The sequence below is a fragment of the Leptonychotes weddellii genome, chromosome 4, assembly GCF_054177405.1.
Source record: "Leptonychotes weddellii isolate Sample4059 chromosome 4, ASM5417740v2, whole genome shotgun sequence".
NCBI lineage: Eukaryota > Metazoa > Chordata > Mammalia > Carnivora > Phocidae > Leptonychotes > Leptonychotes weddellii.
The window spans coordinates 91,970,797-91,993,820 of NC_138372.1; the positions used below are offsets into that span (position 1 = coordinate 91,970,797).

General features: G+C 38.7%; 1 protein-coding gene across 1 annotated transcript in view; it reads right to left on the reverse strand.

Moving 5' to 3' along the window:
* WARS2 (tryptophanyl tRNA synthetase 2, mitochondrial) overlaps positions 1-23,024 on the reverse strand; it is an 86,456-nt gene that overhangs the window by 19,098 nt on the left and 44,334 nt on the right. The window contains exon 3 of the mRNA XM_006732359.3: positions 2,188-2,268. Within this exon, the coding sequence (XP_006732422.1) occupies positions 2,188-2,268 (81 nt within the window). The remainder of the gene's footprint in view (positions 1-2,187; positions 2,269-23,024) is intronic.

Here is a 23,024-nt window from a genome sequence, read left to right on the forward strand (position 1 = left end):
CACTTCTTCTTTATCCATTCATCTGTCGATGGACATCTTGGCTCTTTCCACAATTTGGCTATTGTGGACACTGCTGCCATAAACATCGGGGTGCATGTACCCCTTTGGATCCCTACATTTGTATCTTTGGGGTAAATACCCAGTAGTGCAATTGTGGGATCGTATGGTAGTTCTATTTTCAACTTTTTGAGGAACCTCCATACTGTTTTCCAGAGTGGCTACACCAGCTTGCATTCCCACCAACAGTGTAGGAGGGTTCCCAGAGATTTATAGTCTTTTTATATTAGAACACTGGGTCTTGAAATTACAAAGGAAGAGGGGAGATGTGGAGAGCATTAATATTTAATGAGTGCCTATTATGTGCCCCAGATGCCTCCCATCTGTGTTACCCCCTGTGGAATCCTCCAAATAACCGTGACCTCAGCAGCCCTGACCCCACCTTTCTACCCTACTATTCCCCCCAATCAAAACCAAGCTAGGTGCTCTTAGATCCTCCTCCAGTACTGGGACCCCTCCCTCTGATCACTTTTCACACTTCTTGACTGCTTGTGCAACTGTCTCTGCCCAAAGAGACTACAAGCCTCATGAAAGTGGGTGCGTCCGTCTGTCCTGTCGACTGCTGTACCTCCAGCCCCTCGTGTGGTATGAGAGTTGCAGAAGGCACCGCTGGTATTTGCTAAGGAAGGAATGACCTGAGAAGGCAGTAACATGCTCTAGGATAAGGCTGGCATTTGAAATCCACGTTTTTTCCCACAAATAAAATATCACAGTGGGTGCCTGGTGGCTCAGTCAGTTGAGCGACCCACTCCTGGTTTCGGCTCAGGTCATGATCTCAGGATGTGAGATGGAGCCCTGCTTTGCCTCTGTGCTCAGTGGGGAGTCTGCTTCTCTGTCTCTCCAGCCCCTCTGCCCCTCCCCTGCTCACACTCTTTCTCTCTCTCTAAAAAAAAATAAATAGTCCTTTAAAAAAAAAAAAATCACAGGCTGGTGGGAAGGCTTCTCCAGAATATAGGTTTCCCCTGCTACCTGAAACTTCTCATTTTGCCACTTTGCTTTTCCGAAAGACATGTATTAGTGCCTGCTTTCAGTAACTGAAAGAAACCAGAAGAGGATTTTTGCCTTTATGAAATGGTACTTGTTTCTTGGCTCTACTCCATTTTGGTTTATGAACAGTTTCATTGGGATGCTCTAGTTTTGAATAGTGGGGGAAACCTGAGTTAGTGCATTCTCTAGTCATGTGTTAATCAGTAGGTCCTCAGACACGATTTTAAAGTGGGAACATTTCCCATTAAATTAGTATTCAGTTCTGAAAAGGATCTCAGTATTCAACTTAGAGTATTTTGATAAAATGAGAAAGTCTTGGCTGAAACCAAAATATGGTAGAGAACATTACAAAATTTTGTTTCTAATCCCTGGCAGGTAATGATTCTGCAGCATTACCACTTAACCTCTTATTTCGGCACGGTCACTTTAGAAGCTCTGTTTCTCTCTGCGACGGATCTGGAGGCTTCTGAACCAGCTTTTGAAGAAACCAACGGCCCTAAAAATATGCTGGAAAGAAGCTTGAAACTGAAATTTAGTGTTGACGCACTTAGGGGCTACCTACCCTCAGGTTATCCAATTGCAAAAATAAATGGAAATGAAGTGCTATGAATTATCCAATTTATCTTTGTCAGTTGAACTTCCTAGAAAAAGTACAACCTCAATTTTGCTGTGGGTTTGAACTGTTGCCTGGACTCAACTTGTTTAAATGTTAAATAAAATATGTTGTTCCTTCTCCACACACTGAAAACATTCCAGACTTACTGCTGGCTAATTACATGGCGATGGCAGGCAACTTTGGGGTCCAGTAATCCAGAAATTGCAATTGTTTGTTAATTATAATGTGGTAGGTCCAAAGTCATTACCAAATCTATCCAAAGATCACTCTGATTCGACCTACAGGTAAAATCAAACAGTTAATAATGTGGATATTTTTACCCTGTTTTTAAGTTGGAATCCTGGAGAACCCTCTTACTTTCCATTTAATAAGATGCTGTTCGGGCCACTAGTGAGTAACAGACCAGGGAGGCCACTAAACTCAGGATTCCCAGAGCAGAACACAAAAATAAACAGGGGAAGAAAAAAATAGTCATAGCGGGGACTTTGAACTCCTTTTTGTTTATTAATCAGATCACTGGCATTTACCTTCCACTGGTGTAAATGCTGTAACCGGGGTAATCTGACCATGCAGGTGAGGATCCAACTTAATTGTGTGTGTTCAGACACCTAAAGAAATAAAACAGGACATTAGTGAAGGCAGTCAATGGTTTCTTGCAAATAAGGCAAAACTAAACAGACAACAGGTATTACCTCAAGTGGCTGGAAATACCCCAAATCAAGGTAATTTAAAAAATGACAGGCAAAGGGGACTGATTCATAATGCATGGGATTTTAGATGAAGAAGAAAAATTTAAAACTACAATTATTCTAGTGCTGAAATCTTCTTCACAACATCCCTAGCAAGTGGCTGAGCAGACTCTGCTTCAACATCTTCAGGGAGAGGGTCTCATTGTGCCCTGAGGCATCTATTCCAGCTTTAAAAAGCTAAGGTAATTAACACACACACACACACACATTCAAATCCTCTCTAAATAACGTCTAAATATATGAAAGCCACTCTAATACCTTACATGTATATAGTACAGAAAGGTACTGGCCTTAAAATTAATGATTGAATCTTTTAGACCTGCAGTAATTTCAAATTTAAGAATCACTTTATCATCCCAAAGGGTAGTGTTTTTTTTACAGTTTCAATTCTTCTCTTTCTTTTTTTCTTTCTTCCTCATCTCCCCCTCCTCTTCCTCCTCAACTTCTTCCTCCTCCTCCTTCTTCCTCTTCTTCTTTTTAAAAAAGAGGTTTAGTCAACAAGAAAATATAACCTTTTCTCAATTTGTTTTAACCAAATTTAATCAAGTAACCAAACCTGGCAACAGATGGGATATTCTTGGGTCCAGGCCAGGTTCGAACTGATGACCTAGAATTTAAGGCCTATGTATCCGTTTCTGGACTCTGGGGATCCCGAGCCCTTCATCCATTGTGGCTTTTTTGTGTGTGTGTCCATATGATTTCCTTAAAACGCAGAGACTGTTGCCAACTCTGAAAAGTGGCCCCAAATGTGTTCTTTGTGGGTTTTGCAAAGGGAACATAAAGGGATGGAGCCGAGTCAGCCCAGGCCTATTTTACTAGCAAGGAATCACCATCTGGTGTAAGATAGTTTCTCATTTTTTTCCTTAAGTCGTGGAGAGAGAAGAGTTGTTTTTCACATGTTTGACAAGGAATTGTTTTTAAAATTTTGCAAGTTGCTGGGCTGAATCCGTCTTCTTTCTTCCAAGGGGCATTTGGGTTTCATTCAGAGCAGCGCTGTCCATACAAATTGCTAACTTGTGCTGTAAACAAACAGCTATCAGACAAAAACAGTTACCCTGGATGGAAGCAAGAGGATTATGTTTGCTTCCAATCATCAAGCAAAACACATTCCCATTAGAACTAATAAAACAAGAGTTGTTTTTTTGGCATGAAGAAGTAGGAGAAATTTTTTTCTTCTTTACTGAATTAGGGAAAGGAATGAAAATACAGAAAACAACCATGCATATGTGGAAGGAGACAAGATGACTCCTTCCCTTCGACTCAGGCTTAAGTACTCAGTTTTGGTGATATGCAAGAAGCTACCATGATGTCTTCATGAAATCAAGTATTTTCCTCGGAGTAGCTTTTTATTTGAACATAGAGAATGAAACTTATTTAATATTCTGTAGAGATCTTCCTGGTATTTCCAAATAAGGGGGCATAAAATTAATCTAAATTATTCTTATACAGAAAAAGGCAGGAAAAAGGCAAAGGCGATTTTCATAATCTATCATTAATAATTATATAAGAAGGGGGGGCACCTGGGTGGCTCAGTCATTAAGCGTCTGCCTTCGGCTCAGGTCATGATCCCAGAGTCCTGGGATCGAGCCCCGCATCGGGCTCCCTGCTCGGTGGGAAGCCTGCTCTCCCACTCCCCCTGCTTGTGTTCCCTCTCTCGCTGTATCTCTCTTTGTCAAATAAATAAATAAAATCTTTAAAAAAAATAATAATTATATAGGAAGGGGTAGTATAGTTCAGGATTTGGCTCTCTTAATTTATCCATGTTCATGACAACTGCTCAGAAAGGTTCAGATTTCTATCCGGGGAAAAGTGAAAATGGTATCTAAATACAGTAATTCTGACTACATGTTGCAAAACAAATAAAAATAACCATATGATCTGTTTTAGCCATGGGCGGGGGGAAAAAAAAACATGGAACACAGAAGGTGGCTTGATGACCACCCACAAACAAGTCAGCAGTGACCGAAGATTCTGACTCCCTAACTGTACCGAGTAAAGACATACACATCCTTCAGCTGCAGGCAGCTTTGCCTGGTTGGTTCACTGCCATCAAACAATCTGGCACAGTGTGCTCAATAAATATTTACTGAATGTATGAACAATATCAAAGGCTGCAGGAAGAAAGGTAAGGACCAAAAAAGAACCCATTCGATTTAGTAACAGACATTTTTTTTTAAAAGATTTTATTTATTTATTTGAGAGAGAGAGCTCAAATGGGGGGGGGTGGAGGTGGGGAGGGGCAGAGGAAGAGGGAGAAGCAGACTCCCCGCTGAGCAGGGAGCCTGATGCGGAGCTCGATCTCAGGACCCCAGGATCACAACCTGAGCTGAAGGCAGACACTTAACTGACTGAGCCACCTAGGCGCCCCTAGCAACAGACTTATCGGTGATCCAGGCAAAGCAGAGTCAGGGGAGTGACTGGGAGAGAAGCTAAATTATAGAGGGGTGGGCTGAAGTGTGACAGGATACGAAGACAGATACACAAGTAGAGCAGAGCATCTCAGAGCTCTGCCTTTGGAATGAGGCTACCTGGATCTGACTGCTAACTCTGCCAGCTATGAGCTGGGTGACCCTGTAAAGCGGCTTCACGCTGTGCCCCAGTTTTCTCATTTATAACATGAAGTTAACAATAGTAACCACCTGTCAGTGCTTAGAACAGTACCTAGCCCACAGCAAGAACTCAATAAATGGTGGTTATTATTACAGATAACTTTTAGAAAGGTTTCTGTTTTAACTTCCTATTTTGAGATAATTGTAGATTCATGTATAGCTGTAAGAAATAATACAGTGCAACCCAATATACCTTCACCTAGTTTCCCCCAATGGCAACATCTTGCATAACTATACTATACTATGTATCACATATATATACTATACTATATATATCTATACTATACTATACTATAATATCACAACCAGGAAATTGAATTGGATACAATCCATCTGCCCTAGTTAGATTTCACCAGTATTGCATGCATTCATTGTGTGGGTATATTTAGTTCCATGCAATTTTATCAAATATGTAAGATATTTCTTTTTTCAGGAAGGAGAGAGATGGGAATAGCTAGCACGGGTTAGAGAATAAAAAAAATTTATTATTATTTTTTTAAGGTGGGATAGACCTACTTTCTATAAAATGTCTTCCACTGAAGCAGGGGGAGGGGAATTAAATACAGATGAGGATCTATCTTATGAGATAGGAGTGGAGAGCAGAAAGTTAGAGAACTTCACATCTAATTAGTTAGGTTCTGTTATCTCTGAAAATAAAGCAGATGGGTGAGTAGGAACAAATGGGATGAGAAATATACTCAATGGAATTGCTGGGTTTGATAGGACAGAACAAAAAATCTTCTGGAATGGAGTTATATAAGGTTTGATGTTTGGTGGATGCTTTTGTAAATGCAAGAGGAGAGTTGTTCAAAAAATATACTCTTGGGAAAGCACTGCTGTTCTTCAAGGGAGACTAAAATGTTCTGCATAAATCATAGGATTTTTCAAAAAAAAATTACAGGAAAAAAATTAAATCAGTTGATTGCATTTGATTTCCTTGAGTCAGTACAAAATCTTAACGGGATCCAAAAAGTACTAAACATAAAGCAAAAAATACTGATAAAATTACATTGAATTTAATAACTTCTCTTTATCAAACACCAACATTTAAAGAGGAAAAAGGCAAGTCACAGAGTGGAAGGAAATATTTGTAAACCCATACAGAATATATTGGTATACAGGATATGTAAAGAATTCCTACAAATTGGGGTGCCTGGGGGGCTTAGTTGGTTAAGGGTCTGACTTTAGCTCGGGTCATGATCTTGGGGTCCTGGGATCGAGCCCGGCATTGAGTCCACGTGGAGCCCCTTGTCAGGCTCTGTACTCAGTGAGGAGTCTGCTTGTCCCTCTCCCTCTCCCCCTACACAGCTCATGCTCTCTTTCTCTCTCTCTCTCATAAATAAAATTTTTAAGGAAAAAAAAGAATTCCTACAAATTGATTAGAAAAAAGCAGATAACACTATGAAAATGGGCCAAATGCATTATGTTCAAATTAAAGTCATAATGTGATACCACACATACTCAGCAGAATGATTAAAATGAAAAAGTCAAATAATACCAAGTATGGCAAGGATATTGAGTAAATATAATACTTACACACTACTGTGAGAATGTAAATTGGTATACCAACATTGAAAACTGACTGTATCCACGAACATTTAACATTCATATAAACAAATGACCCAGGTGTTCCATTTCTAGGTATATATCTAACAAAAATGTACACATATATACAAAGATACATGTGCAAGAATGCATTGTAACAACTCTAAATTGTAAGCGATCCAAATGTCCACCCAAGTAGAATAGATAAATTGTGGCATATTCATACAATGGAATATTAGAGCAATGAGGATGAATGGACAATTGCATCCGACAATGTGAATGAATTTCATAAACATTATGTTGAGTGAAAGAAGCCAGACACAAAAAAGTATATACTAAATCAAATTATACCAAGTTTAAAAACAGGTTATCTTGGAGGAGGGATACTTAGTAACTGGAAAGGGGCATGAAGAACATTCTGGGTACAAGTTCACAGGTGTGTTCAGTTTGTGAAAACAGATAAAAGGCTAGTAAAATCTAACTATATTTGGTCTCGAATAAGATAAAAATTAAAATGTTTGGGGTGTTTAAAACAAGGTGGAGGGCCTTCTGGAATAGCAGAGTAACAAGCTCTGAAAATTGGCTCCTCCATAAAAGCAATGAGAACACTAGCAAAAATTGTCAAAGTCAATTTTTACAGAACTCTGGAAAATTAACCAAAGGCCTACAATAATGTAAAGGGTACTTATTTAAGAAAAACATCTGAATCTCAGTAGCAACAGCGTTTTGTGGCATTTTAACTCACCCTATTCCCATCATCCTTGCCCCATGTCTGTGGTAGCTATGAAAACCAGTAGCCTAGCAGCCACTGGAAAGAGAAGACTGGGTTTGGAGCTTCTCAAAAAGACCATTCTCATCCGCAGAGAACTGTCACTACTTGAGCTGACAGCTCCATGGGAAAACCCCACTTGCAGAGCGTGTTGTTATCTGACCTCACTTAGAGCTCACTCAGTGGAAAAAACCCTATCCATAGGACATTTTCCAGAAATAATCAGCAGCAATGATTTAATATTGCAGCTGCCTGAGGTGCTGATACCAGGAGGGGAAGATCAGGGACTAGCCAAAAACTTAAAGAAATGATATGCCCATCGGGTGTTTTGGAAAAACCTGACATATTCATGGGCCATCTAAGAGGACACATACATGTCCAGGGCTATGCACATGTCCAGGACAGACCTGAGAAGACCCTGATCTTTCACCTCTGGCTCACCTTGAGGCCCTATGTAAACCCCTCAGCAAAGGGTCAAAAATATAGGATCAAGGGGCGCCTGGGTGGCTCAGTCGGTTAAGCATCTGCCTTTGGCTTAGGTCATGATCCCAGGGTCCTGGGATCGAGCCCCACATTGGGCTCCCTGTTCAGCAGGGGGGTCTGCTTCTCCCTCTCCCTCTGCCCCTCCTCCCTGCTTGTGATCTCTCTCTCTCTCTCAAATAAATAAAATCTAAAAAAAAAATTGAAAAAAATACAGGATCCAGGCATTTGGAAATGTCTGGTCAATTGTTACCTGAATACTAAGCTAACCCAACAGACCGCAGTGGCCAGACATGACAATGAAGACAGACTTTACATAATTGCTGCAGAAAAGTCACTAAACAGCAATGAGAAAAAGGAACGCTAAGTGTGTGCGGGGTTAGTGAATTCTAACAAACATTTAAAAAATAAATACCAATTCTTCCTAATCTCTTCCAGAAAATAAAAAAAAAAAAAGGAGGGCATGTTTTCCTCCTCATTTTAAGAGGCCAGTATTACCTCGATATCAAAGCCAGGCAAAGGCATCACAACAAAAGACAACTACAGACCAATACCCTTTATGAACAGAGATGCAAAAATCCTTAACAAAATACTAATAAACCAAATGCAGTAACATATACAAAGAATTACACAACACGATCAAATGGGATTTATTCCAGAAATGCAAGCTTGGTTTAACAGCCAACTATCAGTCAGTATAATACTATAATAATCGAACAAGGCACTATTAGTGGTATAAGGATAGAATATGTAGATCAACAGAATAGAACTGAGAGTCCAGAAGTAAATCCATACATCTACAGTCAATCCATTTTCACCAAAGGTGCTAACACAGGTCAATGGAGGAAGGGTCAATCTTTCAACAAATGGTGGTGAAATAAGTGAATATCTACACGCACATATTTACATGCAGAAGAATGATGTTGGACTGGACCCCAACCTCTTACCATTTATAGCAAGTTACTCAAAATGCATCACAGACATAAATAGCCAAAACTATAAAATGCTTACAAAAAAACAGAGGAGTAAATTTCCATGACCTTGGGTTAAGCAATGGTTTGTTAAATATGACACCAAAAGCACAAGCAATAAAAGAAAAAAAAACTGGACTTCATCAAAATGAAAACCTTTTGTGTTTCAAAGGACACCATCAAGAAAGTGAAAGTCAATACAAAATGGGAGAAGATATTTGCAAATCCTACATCTCATAAGGGAATTGTATCCTGAACATAAAAAAAAAACTTTTATAACTCAACAATTAAAGAGAAATAAAGCCAATTAAAAATGAGCAAAGGATTAGAAAAGACATTTCTCCAAAGAAGGTATACAAATAGCCAATAAGCCTATGAAAAGACTCAACATCATTAGTCATTAGGAAAATATAAATCAAAACCACATTGAGATCCCACTTCACACTCACCAGAATAGCTAAAATAAAAAAAGACAGACAATAACAAGTTTGGGAAGGGAAGGGAGAACTTGGAATCCCTATACATTGGTGGTGAAACCCTCATACAAAGTGACATGGCCACTTTCAAAACAGTTTAGCAGTCCCTCAAAATGGTAAATACAGCGTTACCATATGACCCAGCAATTTTACTCCTGGTGTATACCAAGATAACTGAAAACATACAAAAAACATTACGCAAATGTTCACGGTGGCATTATTCATAATAGCTAAAATCAGAAACAACCCAAATGTCTGTTGACTGGAATGAACAAAATGTGGTATATCCATACAACAGAATACTATTTAACAATAAAAACGAATGAAGTACTGATAATACTAAAACATGGATAAACACTGAACACATTATGCTAAATGAAAGAAGCCAATCACAAAAGAACAGATGCTATTTGATTCCATTTGTATGAAATGTTCAGAAAAGGCAAATCCACAGGGGACAAAGTAGATTAGTGCTTGCCAGGGAGCGGGTAGAGGGGGCAATGAACACAGGGTTTCTTTTTGGAGCGACGGAAGTGTTCTAAAATTGGTTGTGATGATTGATGGATGCACCACTCTGTGAAAACCAGTAAATTTACACTTTAAATGAGTGAATTGTATGATGTATCTCAGTAAACAGTTTCAATAACTATCCCGGTGCAGTTCATCACAACCATCCCTTGAGGCATCCGCAATTAATTATCCTGTGGCTATAAAGGTAACATCGTTACAGGAATCCAGATTTTCTGATCTTTAGCATGATCTCTCTTTTCCTCCATACGGGAACACATGGTCCTCAAGGCAAAGTCAACTCCAGATCTTTCAAAATGGTGAGTGGGGAGAATGGGTTCTCATCAATGAAGAAAGATAAAGATACGAGAGCTGCCACTTCCTTCTCATTTCAGCCCATCCCAGTCAGGGTTTCACCTCTACCACCCCACTACAACCACACACCACTGTTAGTAAGGGTAGTGGCTAGGATAAACCATTAACATTATATTGATATTAATTAATACATTAAAAATATTGTCTTAATACTGCAGACATCCAGGTTTTTGTCCTTGATTTCTTACTTCTATTCTTTTCTCCACTCACTCTTTCTGCAATTTCATCTCCTATCATGGCTTTAGATACAATCATGGTTTTAACTATAATCCGAATAACTGATGACTTTTAAATTTATAACTCCAGCCAGACCTCTTTGCTCAACTCCAGACTCATATATCTAACTATCTATTGAGCATCTTTACGTGGAGACCTAGTGGACACCTCAAACTCAATACCTCCAAAACTGAACTCTCACTCCTCCATCCTGAACCTGCTCTGTCCACGGTTGTCCTCTCTGTTGGTGGCAACTCCATCCTTGCAGTTACTTAGACAAAAACCTTGGAGACATTCACACACCTCTTTCTCTCTCACACTCCATGTCTAATCCATTTGCAAATCTTGTTAATTTTACCTTCAAAACATATTCAGAATCTTACCGCTTTTTACCACTTCCCCCAGTGTGCTGGCCCAGGTACCAACAACCCTCAGCTGGGCTACTGTAATAACTTGCTAACTAGGCTCCCTGCTTCCACTGACTTCTCATACAATCTATTCTCAACATAGTAGCAGAAGCAAGCCTTTAAAGATGTAGATCATGTGACTTCTCTGGTCAAAACCCTGCACTTCTCAGGGCACCTGGTGGCTCAGTCGTTAAGCGTCTGCCTTTGGCTCAGGTCATGGTCCCAGGGTCCTGGGATCGAGCCCCACATCGGGCTCCCTGCTCTTCCGGAAGCCTGCTTCTCCCTCTCCCACTCCCCCTGCTTGTGTTCCCTCTCTCGCTGTTTCTCTCTCTCTGTCAAATAAATAAATAAAATCTTTAAAAAAAAAAAAAACCCAAGAAACAAACAAAAAAAAACAACCCTGCACTTCTCATTTCCTCTGAGTAAAAGCCGAAGTCCTCCCAATGGCCTATCAGACCAGGCACTATCATCTCCTCCCATTCAACCCTGTAATGTCTGTGGTTCCAATCCTCCACCCCTCTCCCCCTTTGCTCCCTCTCCTCCAGCCATGCAGGTCTCCTTGTGTTCCCTGAACGTGTACACTAGCATGTTCCCACCTTAGGGGCTTTGCACTGGCTCTTTTCTGTGATTGGGATTCTCCTCCCCCAGATATCCACGTGGCTAACTCCTTCTCCTTGTCTTTGCTCAAATACCATCTTATTAAGAGGGCTTACCCAGACCGCACTGTTTAAACATCTGTTTCCCTCAACGGCACTCCTAATATCCCTTAATTTTTTTTCTGTATAATCTATCACCTTCTAATATACCTTATGTTTGGCTAATTTATTATACTTATTATTTATATTGTGCACCCCAACAGAATGTAAGTACCATGGTGGCAAAGATTTTTTGTCTCTTTCTTCACTGATACAACATGAGTACCTAGAAGAGTATCCAAGACAGAGAAAATGCTCAATAAATATTTGTTAAATGAATGCATGAATGAAATTAAAGATTTATTAATAGGGAGATGTCTAAATAAAGTGTGGCATATTTATATAATAGCATATTATACAATACATAAAAGAAACAAACTAGATTTATATGCATAAACATGAGATCACAAAAACACACTGTTGTATGAAAAAAGAAAATTGCTAAAAGGTACTCCAATATGGCATCACTTATAAAATTTTTTAAAACCACACAAATAAAAATATTATATATTGTTCATGAAATTATACATGAAAACGGGTATCACAAATTGCCTACATTGATACATGCCGAATCCACGATTTTGGTTGCCTGGGGAGAGAGAAAAGGGATGCACAGAGGAGGGGTACAGGGAGTAGGCAAGGGGAAGGATTAAAGGGGCCTTCACCTTCATAATTATTTTTTATTATATTTATTTTAATATAAGAAAGTCAAGCAAATATGAAAAAATGTTAACAATATTCACCCTTGCTGTTGGAAACATGAATGTTTATTACATTGTTCTCTGTATTTTGCCGCATTTAAAATTTTTTTTCAAAAATATATAATTAACAAAAAGAGTATGGAATACCATGATTCCCAAAGCTATAGCTGCTAGATATCAATCAAACCCACTCAAGCAATGAGCTGGTTCAGTAAATACTGGATCAAATGTCTAAGATACCCTCAGTGCCCCTTACAATTTTACTATTTCCCATATAAACATTATCTTCCCAGGAATCAGGTCCTATAAATTTTGGTTAGAACATGTGGAAGACTATTCAGACTCACAAGTTCCCATTTATCATATCCTCTCGAAATGAGCAATTTCATGCTGAGTTATTTTTATTGGATGCTTATCATCCCCATGACAAATCCCCTTAAAAGAACCTTGTTTGGGGATCTGATCTTAATTAAAAGAATTATGTTATCAATAATAAACTCTCACCCACTCTCTTCTACTGTCAGTATTTACGTTTGCAATGAACATTTCTATGTACACATTTGGATTGCTCTATACTTTTTCTTAGTCCAATACTTCCAAAGCTAAATAAATAGCTTCTATCAGTCTGCTGTTGAGTTAAAAGCCATCTAAATTCTATTGCTGATTGTGTATATGTGTATTTGTGTATATATGTTTTTAAAAAATCTATTGCATTATATCAGTCAGCTATTTCTAAGCTATGCTGAGTAACAAATAACCCCAAATATAAATGGCTTACAGTAATGGTTTCTTTCTCATACACATTACATATTGGTAGCTGTAGGCTGGCTATAACTTTGCTTTATACACCTTCTCATTCCAAGATCCAAACTGAAGGAGTACTCCCTACCTGGAACATGCCATTCTTAGGACAGAGGAAAAGAGTAGCAGAGTTAGAACAAACATGGAATTGCTTTTAAACATTCTGCTTAGGCATCATGTACAAAATGCCCACTCACTTTCAAGTGGCTAAATCAAGTCATATGGATGAGCCCAACATCAGTGGGGTAGGGAGAGACACTTCTCTTATAGGATGCACTCATAGTCACATGGTAATGGATGAGGACATATAATCCTCATACATGGGACTTAGCAAACTACTGTGGCCTGTGGATTATTTTCATTCAGTCCAGGTTTTTTACATTTTTAAAGGGTAGTCAAATAAAAGAGAGAGAGAAGGAGAAGGCAAAAGAGGAAGAGTTAAAGGAGAAGAGGTAGTGGTGATGGAGACTGCATGTGGCCTGCAAAGCCTAAAATATTTACTATCTATGCCTTTCCACAAAAAGTTGGCTGATCCCTGTTCTTTCAGGAAATGAACATGAATAATTAAAACAATCACAATCTACCACAAGCAACTCCCAAAATTACCTACGTTGAGGCAGGATAAGACAGCTACCTTGTACAGAATTTGATGGCAGACAGTTTATTTATTTTCAGTAAAATCTATTTTTTTAAGTAAGCTTCTATTTTAAATTTCTATGTGGGTATATCTGAAAGCCCTGGGAATTTAGATCCAATAAAACAATGGAGAGTTTTTGGACTACATGAAAATTAAAACCTTTTTTTCATCAAGAACACAAAGTGCAAAGGCAACCTACAAAACAGGAGAAAATAACTCCTACACCTCAACAAACAAACAAACAAACAATCTGATTTTAAAAATGGGTAAAGGACTTGAATAGACATTTCTCCAATGAAGATATTCAAATGGCCAACAAAAATATTAAAAGATGCTCAACAACACTAATGATTACAGAAATGCAAATTAAAACCACAATGAGATGTCATCTCACATCCATTAGGATGGCTGCTATCAAAAGCAAATTAAAAAAATACAGAAAATAACAAGTGTTGGAGAGACAGAGAAATTGGAACCCTTGTACACTGTTGGTAGGAATGCACAATGGTCCACCTGCTATGGAAAACAGTAAGGTGGTCCTCAAAAAATTACAAATAGAATTACCATACGATCCAGCAAAAAAGAATTCAAATCAGGGTCTCAAAAGATATTTGTACACCCATATTCACCACAGCATTGTTCACAATAGCCAAAAGGTAGAAGCGACTGAAATGTCCTTTGACAGATAGATGGATAAACAAAATGTGGTATATACATATGATGGAATATTATTCAGCCTTAAAAACAAAAGCAATTCTGACACATGCTACAACATAGATGAACCTTGAGGACATTATACTAAGTGAAATAAGCCAGTCACAAAAGACAAATCCTATATGATTTTACTCATATGAATTACCTGGAGTAAACTCATAGAAACAGAGAGTAGAAAGGTGGTGGCCAGGGGCTTGGCGGGGGCGGGGGGGAGCGGGTATGGGAATGGGAAGTTGTTTAATGGGTATACAGCTTTAGTTTTCTTATTTTTTTAATTTTTATTTTTTAATTAACATATAATGTATTATTTGTTTCAGGGGTACAGGTCTGTGATTCGTCAGTCTTACATGACACCCAGCGCTAACCACAACACATACAATGTCATTCACCCAGCCACCCTATCTCCCTCCAGCAACCTCCAGCAACCCTCAGTTGTTTCCTAAGATTAAGAGCCTCTTATGGTTTGTCTCCCTCTCTGGTTTCATCTTGTTTCATTTTTTCCTCTCTAGAGGGTATTATGTTAAGTGAAATAAGTCAATCAGAGAAAGACAATTATCACATGATCTCACAGATATGTGAAGTTTAAGAAACAAGACAGAGGATCACAAGGGAAGAGAGCTTTAGTTTTCTAAGATGAAAAGTTCTGGAGATTGGTTGCACAACAATGGGAATATATTTAGCACTTTTGAATGGTACACTTAAAAATGGTTAGGATGGTAAATTTTACATGATGTGTATTTTACCAGAATTTTTTTAAAGGCTATGTAAAGAAAAAAATATAGATGAAAACTATTTCTCAAGGTAGGAAAAAATGGCTAATTTTATGTTATGTGAATCTCACCTCAAATTATTTTAAAAAGTCAGGTGGAGGTGCTGGTCAGAGGTAAAAAGGAAAGTTCTGGCCTCAGATATGTTAAAGTTGAGAGTTGGAAAAGATATCCAGATAGAGATGTCTAGAAGGTAGCTAGAAGTGCAAGTCTAGAATTAAGGAAAAAGGTCAGGGCTAGCAACAAAGGTCGGAAGAGAAAATGGCTGAAAGTTATGGAAGGAGGTAAGACTTCAGGAAGGTGGAATACATATATAGAGATTTTTATCTCAGGACAGAACTTCTGGGGAATTAAAGAAGAGGAGTCAATAAAGGAAACAAATGAACTCTCAAGAGAAGTAGAAGAAAAACATGTTACTGCCGTATCATTGGAGTCAAGAGAAAACCCTAAAAGGAAGAAGTGGTCAATATATTAATGCATCAGAGAAGTAACGATGTTTAAGAATTAAGAAAAGACTGAGCCCAGATAAGAGGTCACATGGCACTTCATTAAAAACACAAACACTGAGCTGTGTTCTTAATCCTGTGATATAATACAAAGAAGTAGAAAATATGTTTGTAGAGGTGCCTGGCTTGCTCAGTCTATGGAGCCCATGCCTCTTGATCTCGGGGTTGTAAGTTCAAGTCCCACACTGGGTGTACAGGTTACTTAAAAATAAAATCTTAAAAGAAAAAAAGAAAATGCGTTTGTAACAGATGGGCTCTCGCTAGGTATTTTTTGTTTTGATTTGGATAAATAATGTTTAGACAAGGAAAGACATCAATTTCAAAACAACAAAAATAATGAAAATCATTATAAGATGGTTTTCAAATTCTTTTTTTTTTTTTTTATTTTTGACAGAGAGTGTGTACAAGCAGAGGAAGAAGCAGGCAGAGGGAGAGGGAGAAGCAGGTTCCCTGCTGAGCAGGGAGCCCGATGCGGGGCTCGATCCCAGGACCCTGGGATCAGGACCAGAGCTGAAGGCAGACGCTTAAACGTCTGAGCCACCCAGATGCCCGATGGTTTTCAAATTCTTATTTTAAGCTCTTTTTAGTTCTTGACTAAAATTTCCTGATATTCTTGGCAGTTAAAATCCCTTCAATCTAATTCAAAGCACTGTCCTAAACAAACTGCTCTCTTTCATACTTTCCTTGGAGTGAGGTCAATGGTTACACTTGGTTTCACAGTGTTTCTGGCTGGTTTAAAATCTATAACATTTGGGGCGCCTGGGTGGCTCAGCCGTTAGGCGTCTGCCTTCGGCTCAGGTCATGATCTCAGGGTCCTGGGATTGAGCCCCGCATCGGGCTCCCTGCTTGGCGGGAGGCCTGCTTCTCCCTCTCCCACTCCCCCTGCTTGTGTTCTGTCTCTTGCTGTGTCTCTCTCTGTCAAATAAATAAAATCTTAAAAAAATAAAAAATAAATAAAATAAAATCTATAACGTTTGAAGAAGCATAGGGAACATGCTATATCAACAAATCAAATAATTAGTTTACTTACCAAATTCGTGAGCAGTTTGCTTCTTGGTTTCACTGTGAATGGATGACTCAAAGATCATATGAAATTCTCATTCCATATCTATTTTGCCTGTGTCATTTTAAGTGTCTGAATGACAGCTACATTGAAATGTCTGTAGTGTTCCTACACAATTCCATGGGCTTCTCTCTTTTTTTCTACTTGATATAACAACTTATTTAAACATTTTTTAAAATATTAGATCAACTTTGGTGAGGCATAATTTACATACAGTAAGATGGACCTATTTAGCTGTTCAGTCCAATGAATTTTGACAAATCTACACACATGTGCAACCACACATGGTTACACATGTAACCACCATACCAATCAAGACACAGAACATGTCAATGTCCCCCAGAAGTTCCCTCATGCCCCTTTGCAGTCAATCCCACACCCCTGCTCCTGGAGACCACTGATCTGTTTTCTGTTATTATGGATTAATTCTGCCCGTTGTAGAATATCATATAAATGGAATTATATAATATGAACTCTTCTGTCCTTGGCTTCTATCAACATAATACTTCTGAGACTCCTCTGTGTTGTTACAAACTCCTTTTTCATTATTGAAGAGTATTCCAGTGACTGAATATTCTATAATTGTTTATCTACTCACCAGTTGATGGATGTTTGGGTTTTGGTTTTTTGGTTTTTTTTTTTTTTGGCTATTATAACTAAAATACTATGAACATTTGTGTACAAGTCATTTTGTAGACAATGTCTTAATTTCTCATGGATAAATACCTAGGCCTGTTATTACTGGGTCATGTGGTAAGTATATGTTTAATTTTGTAAGAAATTGCCATTTTATACTCTTGCCAGCAATGAGAGTTCGAGCTGCTTCATATCCTTACCAAAACTTAGTATTGCCAGTATTTTTAATTTTAGTCATTCATGTGGGTGAAATGGTTTATCCCTATGGTTTTATTTTGCATTTCTCTGATGACCATGATGTTGAACTTTTTATGTGCTTACTTCTTCATTTGTGAAATGTCTGTTCAAATACAGTGACCAATTACAACATCAGGCGTCTTATTACATTATCAGGATAAGAGTTCTATATACATTTGGACACAAAGCTTTGTCAGATGTTATGTGTTACACATATTTTCTCTTTATGGCTCACCTTTTCATTTTCTTAATGGTGTCTTTTAAAAAACAAAAGCTTTATCTTTTCATGAAGTCAAATGTATCAACATTTTCTTTTAAGTTAAATGCTTTTTGGGTACTTTCTGAGAAATCTTTGCCTACCCTCAAGGTCTGGAAGATCTTACCCCATGAATTCCTCTAGAAGTTTTATAGTTTTCACTTTTACATTTAGATCTATGGTAGTTTTCAGTTGTTTTGTTATGAATGGTATGAGGGAAGAACCAAGGTTCATTCCCTCCCCCCATATAGATATCCAGTTGGATACCTAACACCATTCGCTGAGAAGACTATCCTTCCCCCACTGTAATGGTTTGACACTTTTGTTGAAAACATTTGGCTTCTGGATGTGGGTATACTTCTGGATTCCTTATTCCTTTCCATTGATCTATTAGTTTGTTCTTATATCAAGACCACACCCTCTTGATTACTGTAGCTTGACAGTAAGTCTTGAAGAAAGGTGGTCTAAGTCCTCCAACTGTGTTTTCTTTTTCAAAATTGTTTTGGGTATTTTAAGTACTCTCTGTATTGCCATATGCATTTCAGATTCAATTTGTCAGTATCTACAACATTTTAATTGGGATTGTAACGAATCTGTGGATCAAACTGGAGGAAACTGACATATTAACAATATTGAATTTCCTATCCAAGAACAAGCCTTCCACCTCTGGTAATGGCTGAGTAGCTCTGTATTAATCTGCTAGGGCTGCCATAACGAGTGGGTGGCTTAAGCAACAGAAATTTATTGTCTCGCAATTTTGGAGGCTAGAAGTCTGAACTCAGGGTGCCAGGGGGGTCAGGTTCTGGTGAGAACTCTTTTCCTGGTGTGCAGACAACTGCCTTTCCACTGTGTGCTCACATGGTAGACAAGGAGTAATGTCTCTCTTCCTCTTCTATTGGTGGGAATGTAAATTAGATACCGATTTGGAGAGCAATCTGGCAATATCCAGTAAGGCTGATGATGTACATGTCACATATCCTTATGACTCCACTTCAGGTATGTATAGCTAGAAAAGTCTTTCACGTGTCCACAAAAACCATATACAAGTATGCTCACTACAGTATTGTTTACAATAACAAAAAATCGGAGAAAAGAATCTAAATATTCTTTGCTGGGAAAATGGATAAACTGTGATAGAGCCAGACAATGGAATACTGTAGAGCAGTCAAAATGAACAAATCTCAGCCAAGTAATGCTGAACACAAAAATACAGATGTAGGAAGCTATGTGCATGACACCACTTATATAAAGTTTTAAAACATGCAAAATTAATAATATGGACTGTTACAGCCAAATCCTATGCAATAAAAATATAAACATATACATTGGAGGGGTGCCTGGGTGGCTCAGTCAGTTAAGTGTCACATTTCAGCTCAGGTCATGATCTCATGGTCCCGGGATCGAGCCCTGTGTCCAGCTCCACACTCAGCGAGAAGTCTGCTAGTCTCTCTGCCCCTCCACCCCCACCCCCCGCTCTTGCACTCTCTCTCTCTAATAAATAAATAAAACCTTTTAAAAAAATAAACACATACATTGGAATGATGAATATCAAATTCAATACTGTGGTTACCTCTGGGGAGGCAGCAAGTGGAAATTCGGAAAGAAATACATGAGGACCTTGGTTGTATAATGATTTTCCTAACTTCTCTTTATTATTTCTACCATGGGCCATTCAGATCCTTTGTCTCTCCTGAGAAACTGGAGGAAATGCCAATTTTACAAATTGATTCCTCAAGTCCATTAATCCATGCAGACATTTGCGTCCTTTCTTCACAATTTTTTAAATTTATTTTTTAAGTAATCTCTACACCCAATGTGGGGCTCAAACTCACAAACCTGAGATCAAGAGGCCCATGCTCTACCGACTGAGCCAGCCAGGGGCCCCTTCTTCCTTTCTATTATAAGTTGTATGTTGCACCTGTTGTTGGTAGCCTAGCAACTTTGAGAGTCCAACAAATACAAATCTGTACTCAAAGAGGCTTCCAAAATTACTAGGATAAGTGAAAACATGATACTGTCCATCCAAGTTTAGGTACTGCTGGTCTCACATCTCTAAGAGATGGGACATGGGTCAGGTACAACTTTTGTTTGTATACAGTGAGCCAGGATTCATGTGAGAGCTTGCTTATTATTTATTATTAGCCATTATTATCATTATTACCATTGATTTGAGTTTCCTGGAAAACAAAACATAACTCTAACTAGAGAATGAAGCCAGCTTCCAAGGCTGTGGATTCCATTCTCCTCCCTCAACTCTTCTGCGGACAGTTCTGGATGCTCTGTAACATGATGTCTGCTGGTCAAAACTGTCCTTTTCTCTTAGCCTTGGCACAAAGCCAGCGCCCAAAGCTACGAACTCCAGCTTCTATCTTCCATCTGCACGGTGATTAGTTCACAAGGAAAGTAACAACTAAAGAAGTGGAGACGTGCACCTCAGAGACAGCTGTGGGAATCAGATTGGATATGCACTCAGGCCTGCTGGAAATAAAAGACCATTGACTTTGGCATTGGGATGGAAACTTCTGCCAAACACACACACAGGCAGGCGCGCACTCTAGCTCTCTCTTTCTCAATCACCCTCTCTCTCTCTCCCTCTCAAACACACACACACACACACACACACATACGTGCGCACACACACACCTTTCAGAGGAGAGGCTCTGTAAAATTCCCCACATATGGCAAACATATTTTAGGGGAAGCACCATGACTAGAGGCCAGTGGGAGAGAAAGAAAAAGAAAATAATGAGAAAAATCTTCAATAAGTCTAAATTGTTTCAGTCAGACTGCTGAGAAAGAATGCAAAGGATTGGAGATGAAAATCATTGGTAAAATAAGCATTATAACACAGCTGAATTCTTTCCCTACTTCAAATGATTGCTAGAACTTACTCCCCAGTACAACAATAGCACCTGGGGGAACTAGTTTTTATATTTAGCTCCAAGTACTTTGCTTAACACAATGGATACACATGAAAAGAGCACATTATATAATATAAAAAAATAGTTTTCTCTAACTCACAATTTCAAAAATTCTGAATTTTACTTGTAAATAAGTATGTGGGGGGGGCATGGAATGCAGGTGTATCTAATTTTAGCTGGCATTGGCTCACAACACTTTAAGTATAATTGTTTTCTGATTTCCTATCCTCTCGGTTACATATTTAATGATCAATTAAATGCTAACGTGCATCACAAAACTCCCAGAAGAAAGGAACTAACAAAAAACCATGTTAAAATGTAAACTGATCTCTAAGCTATCCACTTTATAAGAACTGATTTATCATATTTTCTCAAAATAAAACCAGAACCACCCCCCAACTCTTGCTTTAAAGAGTTATTAGTAAAAGTTAATCAGATCATCTGAACAAAAATAACCTGATGACTAAAAAGTGATGAAGTGGAAACAACACTGGCCTGATGTTCTCATTTCTCAGGGGCGTCATTCTTTTTTTAATTTTTAAATTTTAATTCTAGTATAGTTATATTAGTTTCAGGTGTACAATATAGCGATTAAACACATACAACACCCAGTGCTCATCACAACAAGGGTCCTCCTTAATCCCCATCACCTGTTTCACCCATCCCCCTACGGTCCTCCCCTCTGGTAACCATCAGTGTGTTCTCTAGTTAAGAGTCTGTTTCTTGGAGACACCTGCGTGGCTCAGCCAGTTATGCGTCTGCCTTCCGCTCAGGTCATGATCCCAGGATCCTGGGATCGAGCCCCGCATCGGGCTCCCTGCTCAGCAGGGAAACCTGCTTCTCCCTCTGCCTGCCACTCCCCCTGTTTGTGCTCTCTCTCTCTCTGACAAATAAATAAATAAAAATTTTTTTAAAAAGCCTATTTCTTGGCTTGTCTTTTTTTTACTTTGCTTGTTTGTTTTGTTTCTTAAATTCCACACAAGTGAAATCATATGCCATTTGTCTTTCAATGACTTCTTTCACTTGGCATTATACTTTCTAGTTCCATCCATGTTGTTGCAAGTTGCAAGATTTCATTCTTTTTTATGGCTGAGTAATATTCCATCGTATCTATCTGTCTATCTATATCAGGGGGCCTCATTCTTGAAGGGATTTCTAGAAACTGAGCTTAGATTTTTACCCTGAGGGTAAGGAGAAAGGTGCTGAGGTATCTGAGGTCAAAAGATGAGCATGGCTACAGTGTGGGGGATGGGCTGCTGCCACGAGAGCCTGAGGCAGGAGTGAAGGGGGTGAGAGGAGTGTCCAGGCAAGAAATAATGAGGACCTTGGGGTCAGCTCGGCTCTCCACTGCCTCTCTGCCATCAGCTACTGAGGCAAAGGCATGGGGGCGGGGTGCGCAGCATAAGGTTCTCTCCCATGAGAACACCTTCTAAAAGCAGTGTTTTAGGAAGAAAATAAAAAAAAGAGTCCTGGATTTGTCACCTGGATGACCTCTGGTTAAATTAAGAAGATATATTTGTTAAGCATTTACTAAGTACCAGGCACCATTCAGAGATGGTTTTAAGGACATTTTATAATTTACTCCATCTTTTCATACCTTAATTTATTCATCTGTGAAAGAATAGTAATGCCTAACTCATGTGCTCTTTCGAGGATTAAAAGTGAGTTCATATACATGAAAGGCTTCTTAGATCTTACACACTGAAAAATATTAGTTTTCTAATAAACATGACTTCTCATTTTTTTTTCTAAATCTGACAATGCTATGAGTATTTTCTTTTCAGTCTCCATCTATTAGAGACTCCACAGACTGACAAAGGCAGTTGTTAACTACTGTATGATAAGACACAAAACACAGACACCACGAGGCTTCTTCCACCTACTAGAACACTGCAAATATGGGGCCAGCTGTCTAGAATAATCACTGTTTCAGGGACACTAGCTTATCCGATTATACTCCTACTTGAGAATGGTTCTAAGAAGCAAATCCAGTACATGCCTTCATACTTTCAAGATATAGCATGAGGAAGACCCTCCCACCATCCTCCTTGAACCAACAGAAGCCTCATGGCTGCTTTGAAGGGACTGATGTCCGGGCATTCTATGGGCACTAGGCAAGCAGAGTTTCTATTCAAACTATCAAAAATGGTGATGAGCAACTATGTGAATGGTAGTTTATAGCCACTAACCATCAGTCAATATACATCAGCACAAAGAGAAAGGAACAAAAAATTATAAGGTTTATTTTTGTGTTCAAAAGAGCTAATTTTATACTAAATAAAAGGAAACCCGATTAACATATCAAAGGCATGAAAAAAGTGGAAGT